Source organism: Lutra lutra, chromosome 9 (genome assembly GCF_902655055.1).
Source record: "Lutra lutra chromosome 9, mLutLut1.2, whole genome shotgun sequence".
NCBI classification, from domain to species: domain Eukaryota; kingdom Metazoa; phylum Chordata; class Mammalia; order Carnivora; family Mustelidae; genus Lutra; species Lutra lutra.
This window is the reverse complement of record NC_062286.1, coordinates 80,468,391-80,474,704: the sequence shown is the minus strand read 5'-3', so window position 1 is coordinate 80,474,704 and position 6,314 is coordinate 80,468,391. Positions and strand designations below refer to the sequence as shown.

The window sequence follows — 6,314 nt, the reverse complement described above, 5'->3', positions numbered from 1 at the left end:
TTGCTGGGTTGTATGGTAAGAATATGTTTAGTTTTGTGAGAAACTGCCAAATTATCTTCCAAAGTGGCTGTACCCTTTTGCATTCCCACCGGCAATGAAAGGGAATCCCTGTTGCTCCACATCCTTGCCAACATTTAGTGTTGTCATGTTTTGGATTCTGGCCATTCTAAAAGGTATACAGTATAATCTCATCATTGTTTTAATTTGCAATTCCCTAGTGACACATTGTGTTGGGCATTTTCTCATATGCTTCTTTGCCAACTGTGTTTTCTGTGGTGAGGTACAGATCTTATGCCCAGTTTTTGAGCTGTTTGTTTTCTTATTGTTGGGTTTCAAGAGTTCTTTGTATATTTTGCTCTAACATTCCTTTTCAGATAGATCTTTTATAAATATTTTCTTTAGTCTGTGGCTTGACTTTTGATTCTCTTGGAAGATGTTTACTTTTTATCTCCCCAATGAGAATGCAAATTCTTATGAGATTGGAGACTGCGTTTTATTTATAGCTGCCTGGCACATGGTAGGCATTCATTAGATATTAGGAAGAAAGAGAGAGAGACAGAGAGAACTAGCATTCTGGTCTATATATCAGTGTTTTATTATTTTGGTTAATGTTAGTCTGTTCTTAAAAGACAAATCCACCCCTCAGCCTGTTGACAACATTAAGTTTGGAAGCCCGATAAGGGGCAGCCCCAGACCTTGGAAAATTTGTCAAGGTATGCTATGGCCTTGGGCATGCTCTTGGAAGCCAGCTGGCATCACGCTCTCTCTTGCTATATATCTATTTTCTTTCTTTTTTTTTTATGTAAATTCTATTTTATTATTCAGAGTTGCAGAAACATTAAAATAAACATAGGTAAGAATAGCAATATGCAAGGGTCTGCTTTTCATTTTAACATATCCACAAGAAACTAACATAAAAGTAGACATTTACAAATTTGCAGAAGCCACAAATTGAAGCAATCACCTGTATATAAAACAGCTAGAAATCTACTAGCCATTGTAATATCCCCATGAAGAATCTGAAAAATGTTCTCTATTAAGAACATATGAAATCCACCAAACAGAAAAGTCTTGTTCAAGTATGCGTTGGTGGTACAGTGGTGAGCATAGCTGCCTTCCACAAAAGCCTGCTCATTAAAAGAGGACATTTCCCCCAAGAAGTGTCATGATATAAGCAATTCACCTTCAAATTGTTGCTTAGCAAAAAATTTAAAAAAAAATTAAATAGAGAGGTATGAGACACAAAGAGATGAGGCAAGTATGACAAAATAAATTATGTGATAAACTAATTGTTAACAAGACTGTTCGTTATTGAGTCCAGATGGAAGATATAGGCTATTCTCTGTACTGTCTTTTTCAGCTTTTCTATGTTGAAAATTCTTAGAATAAAAAATTCAGAAAGGAAGTTTACATACCATTCTAAACTTAGAAGTATAACTGAAGTCAGTCTCTTCTTCCCTTTGATATTAAATATATTTCATTAATAATCATATTTTATTTGAGGTTTTTCAATGAACTATAAAGCCAATCCACAGATTTGGGGTATATATAGAATTATCTTTGAATATGATAGAAACTCCTGAATGTAAGAGGAAGAGCTTCTAAAATTTGTTTTAGCCTGAATTCATTCTACCAGAACCCATGAGAGTATATAAATCTTGCAGATTCGGTTATAGCTAGTCAACTTAAAGTGAGGAAAGTTAGTTCTTGGCTTTTCCTTTTTTTACAGGGAGTTGACCTGTAGCTTCTATGTACTTATTGATGAGGTCTTCTTGTGTGGACGGTGAACAGGGCTGATATCTGCAGTACTCCATTGTGTATTCTCCCTTTCCCTCTGTGCATGACCTAAGTTCAGTGGAATAACCAAACATATCATTTAGAGGGACATCGGCATACAATGTAAAATAGTCCTCAATCCCATCTTGTCCTGTGATTACCCCATGGCGTCGGTTAATTCCCGCAATCACAGGTCCATGAAATTCATTTGGGGCTATAATTTCCACAGACATAATAGGTTCAAGAATACATAATGTTGCATTTGCCAGAGCTTGTTTAAGAGCGCCTTCTCCTGCACGGATGAGAGATTTCGTTGGAATCAACCATGTGGTGTGCCCCATCTTGCAGGACAAACCGGAGCCCAGAGAGCTTGTGACCAGAAAGAGGGCCTTTCTCACAGGCATCCATAAACCCCTTTTCTACTGCAGGCACAAACTGCTTTGGAACATTTGCCCTGAATGTTTCATCTGAAAACTCCAACTTAGTGTAGTTCTCTGGGTCCAGAGGCTCCAGTACACCTATCACTCTTCCAAACTGGCCTGCACCACCCGATTGTTTTTTATGTGTAAATTCAAACCGGACGGGTCTCTCTGTAGTAGTAATGGTCTCTCTGAAAGCAACTTTTGGCTTTCCTGTGACACAAGGACAGCCATATTCTCTTTCCATCCTCTGAGCATAGATTTCTAAGTGTAATTCTCCCATTCCAGATACAATTGTCTCTTTGCTCTCATTGTCAAAGTGGACTTTAAATGTGGGATCTTCTCTTGTAAACCTGCCAATACCTTTTGAAAATTTTTCCAGATCATTCTTGTTAGAAGGCTTCATTGCTATTGAAATGACAGGATCAGGAACATGAATTGACTCCATAGAAAGGCCACTATTATTTTTGTTTGTGAATGTGTCTCCACTAGCACAGTCAATGCCAAACAATGCACAGATGTCTCTGGCATACACTTCCTCAACATCCTCCATCATGTCAGCATGCAGGCGAACCAGCCGCTGCACCCGCACCTTCTTTCCTGTCCTCGTGTTATAGATGGTGTCACCCTTCTTCAACTCTCCTTGGTAATTGCAGACATAAGTTAACTGTCCAAATCGTCCAGCCTCCAGTTTAAAAGCCAGGCCTACAAATGGGTGGGAACTGCTTCTCTCAGAGTTCATTAAGATTTTGTTTTTCTCTCTTGAGTCATCCTCCTGATTGAGAATAGCATAATTTTGTACTTCAGATGGATTTGGGAGGTATTCTAAGACAGCATCTAGAAGAGGCTGAACTCCTTTGTTCTTCAATGCACTTCCCAAAAGGACAGGAGTAAATGACCTATTTAGAGTAGCTCTTCGGATTGCACACTTTAAATCAGAAACTGAGGGGATTTTTTCCTCCGAGAACATCTCACCAAGCTGCTCATCTGAATTGGCAACACATTCAATCAGCTCTTGCCGGTGATCAGCTGCTGCTGCCCTGAATTCAGCTGGAATTTCCCCATACCGAACAAACTGACCAAAGTCTCCATCAAAATAGATGGCTCGTTCCTCAATAAGGTCTATTATACCTCTAAAATCACCCTCCAAACCAATGGGTATCTGCATAAATGCTGCATTGTGACTCAGTTTAGACCTCATTTGCTGCAGGGCCCTGGTGGGGTTGGAGCCCATTCGGTCCAATTTGTTAATGAAAGTTAAAAAAGGAACGTTGTAGCGCTTCATCTGACGATTAACAGTCATGGTCTGGCACTGCACCCCTCCAACAGCACAGAGAACGAGGACTGCACCATCCAACACTCTCAGGGCCCTTTCAACTTCTATTGTGAAGTCCACATGTCCAGGAGTATCTATAATGTTGATATTGACATCTTTCCACATGGTATAGGTGGCTGCTGACTGAATAGTGATTCCTCGTTGTCTCTCTAGTTCCATGGAATCCATGACAGCACCAACTCCATCTTTACCTTTCACCTCATGCATCTTTGCAATTCCGCCAGTGTAGAAAAGCACTCGCTCTGTTAATGTAGTTTTTCCAGAATCAATGTGAGCTGAAATTCCAATATTTCGTATCTTTTCATTAGGAATCACTCCTGATGAACACCATCGGCAGACTTCCCAATTAACCTGCTTCCTCTGCCATCCCAGCGTAGCGGCGACCCGCGGGAGCCGCCCGCTCCCGAAAGCCACGGCAGTGGCTGCTCCCAGCAGTCTCATAGCAAGCGCAGAAGTGGCGTAAAGGTGGGGCAGCTGTAGGTCTTCTCAGCAACCTGACCCACATCAAAATGCGTTCAAAGTCACGCCGGCAATCAGTGCCAGAAGAACTATATATCTATTTTCTAACCGATTGAATTTCCTGTAAGTGATGGTGAGTATTCGAAACTGAGACCTCCTCCCAAGTATTCTGCCTACAAAGGGGCGTGAAGTCACGTCCAGCTTTGGCAATCCTGTGTTAGAGTACCCAAGGCACTGCCCTGAGGAGACCACTAGTCCCTGGCACTGTTCTGTGGACCATTTACATGCAATATACTTGGCGCCAGCCACTGAGCTCTCCCAGCTTCTGCCTTTTCCCTCCACCAACCCCTGAATTCCTCTGGCTAGGAGAGTTGATCTGGGTCTGGAATTTGTTACTGTATAACCCTCCCAGAAGTAGGTGTCAATTATTACTGTTAATCCCCCATGGACCCTTGTTTTCTTTGCAGCTGGGAGAAAGGGTGGCTAGATGAAAAGAGATGAGTGTGGTGGTAATATTCTTGAAAATGGCTAATTTCTTGAGCAGTTACCATGTGCCAGGGCCTATGCTAAGCACGTTACACATATGATTTTACCTAATCCTCAAAAAAACTCTATAACACAGGCACAGTATTACTGTTATCCCTGTCTTTCAGATGACCAAACTGAGTTAGGGAGACTAAGTACATTTATCAGAGTCAGACCGCAAATGAACGGCAGAGCCAGAATTCAAACATAGGACTCCATGCCATGCTTTTGATGACCACAATAGCCCTCCTTTTTCTTGCCCCCCCCCCACAAAAAATTATGTATCTCTTTCTTACAACTTTTTCTTACAAAATTGGTCCTTAATATATGTGATTCGGGCTGCCCTGCCTGCACCCTGGGGTTTTCCCCAGGGGCACCCACTTCCTGGCTATCTTTCCAGGGGCTGGTCCTCCCAACCTTCCTCCTCCTCCAAAGGAAATGTGCAGCTTCAAGGCGAAGGTGCCCCAGCCTCAAACTCCGGTCCTCCAGTCCTCCTAGACTCTTATTAGCAGTATCTTCCCATAAGCCATTCAAGGAGACTTTGTGGGTTCCAAAATAGAGTCATTTAAATGGTTTATTGCTTCATAAACAGTGTTCTGCAAGGACGCTGCAGGCCCATGTTGATTGAAACAGTCAGTTCCTGTATTTTCAGGTTTGGATTTACCTTTCTCGGCTGTGGGTACTTCCTTATTCCGGGCAGGCTGACCTCTGGAGGAGCTTGGGGAGAGGGGGAAGTGGAGAAGGTTGATGTGCTGGGCTGGCAGAATGCCCTTCTTGCTTTCCCAGGCCTGCATGATGAGGAGCCAGAGGAATATTCTTCCTCTCTCTTTCAGTCTGAGCAAGCAGGGTTTATCCAAGAGGAAGAAAGTCTCAGGGACACGGGAAAAGGGACAGGGAGACCCACAGAATCTGCGAGTCTCCATCCTGACAGCCCCAGGGTAGAGCCTCACCTGGATAACAGCAGTGGGAAACTGTATGCATTCTCTTGTCTGATACTCACAATTTCTGGTATGCTGCCCTGTGATGAGGAATGGAGTTTTGACTACCCTGGGTTTTTATACAGCTAACAAGTGGCTGTATCAGGCCTGTCCTGGTAGGGAGTAGGATCTGCTGAATATGCTTCAAAGGAAGGGTTGCATTTAGAGAGGTGAGGGCAGGATTCAGGGACAAGCAAAAGCTGGTGAGGCACCCAGCGATGAGCAACAGCATGAAGCTCTGACTGCCCACAAGCCTGAAAGATCAAGGATTGGAAAGAATGAGACCAAAGATGGGAGAGAACTGAACCAAGTGGGGGCGGACTGAGAGCACAGAGGGACACAGCCACTGCCAGGACCAGGCTTCAAAGCAAAAGGCAATAGAGGAGAAATACCCTGACCTTTCTTCTTTTCCTGCTTTCCTATCTTTCCCATGCCTCCCATTTGCTGAACCCATCTAAAGCCCAGGTGATGCAGTCTTGAGGTCAGTCACATGGGCACACAGCAGGACAGAAAGAGAAGGAACATGCCGGTGGGCTGGCAGGGCAAAAATAAAGCATTACCAGCATAGTAGTGGAGCTGGATTTTGAGTCATGGGTTCTTAAGAGCTCTTATGCCTTGCGGCGGTTCTAGCTGAGATGACCTTCCACCATGCAGCACCTTTGACTCTGCCACAGCCCCCTTAGAGACTATGGCTCTGACCTGGCTCACCTATTTATTAATTTGAATGATCATTTTCTTACTTCTTTCCTTCTCCCTGTTCCTGTAGGAACCTTTCCCAGGGAATGAATTTGCCTGGACCCAGGCTTCTGGCCAACTAGATCC

At 43.3% G+C, this 6,314-nt stretch overlaps 1 protein-coding gene across 1 annotated transcript; it reads right to left on the bottom strand.

The window, feature by feature from the left end:
* Positions 1-1,215: 1,215 nt before the first annotated feature.
* LOC125109607 (elongation factor G, mitochondrial-like) lies at positions 1,216-4,065 on the bottom strand. The gene is given in 2 exon segments (XM_047746712.1): positions 1,216-2,079; positions 2,081-4,065. Coding segments are annotated over 2 exon segments (2,271 nt in total). The 5' UTR covers positions 3,973-4,065; the 3' UTR covers positions 1,216-1,700.
* Positions 4,066-6,314: the final 2,249 nt, after the last annotated feature.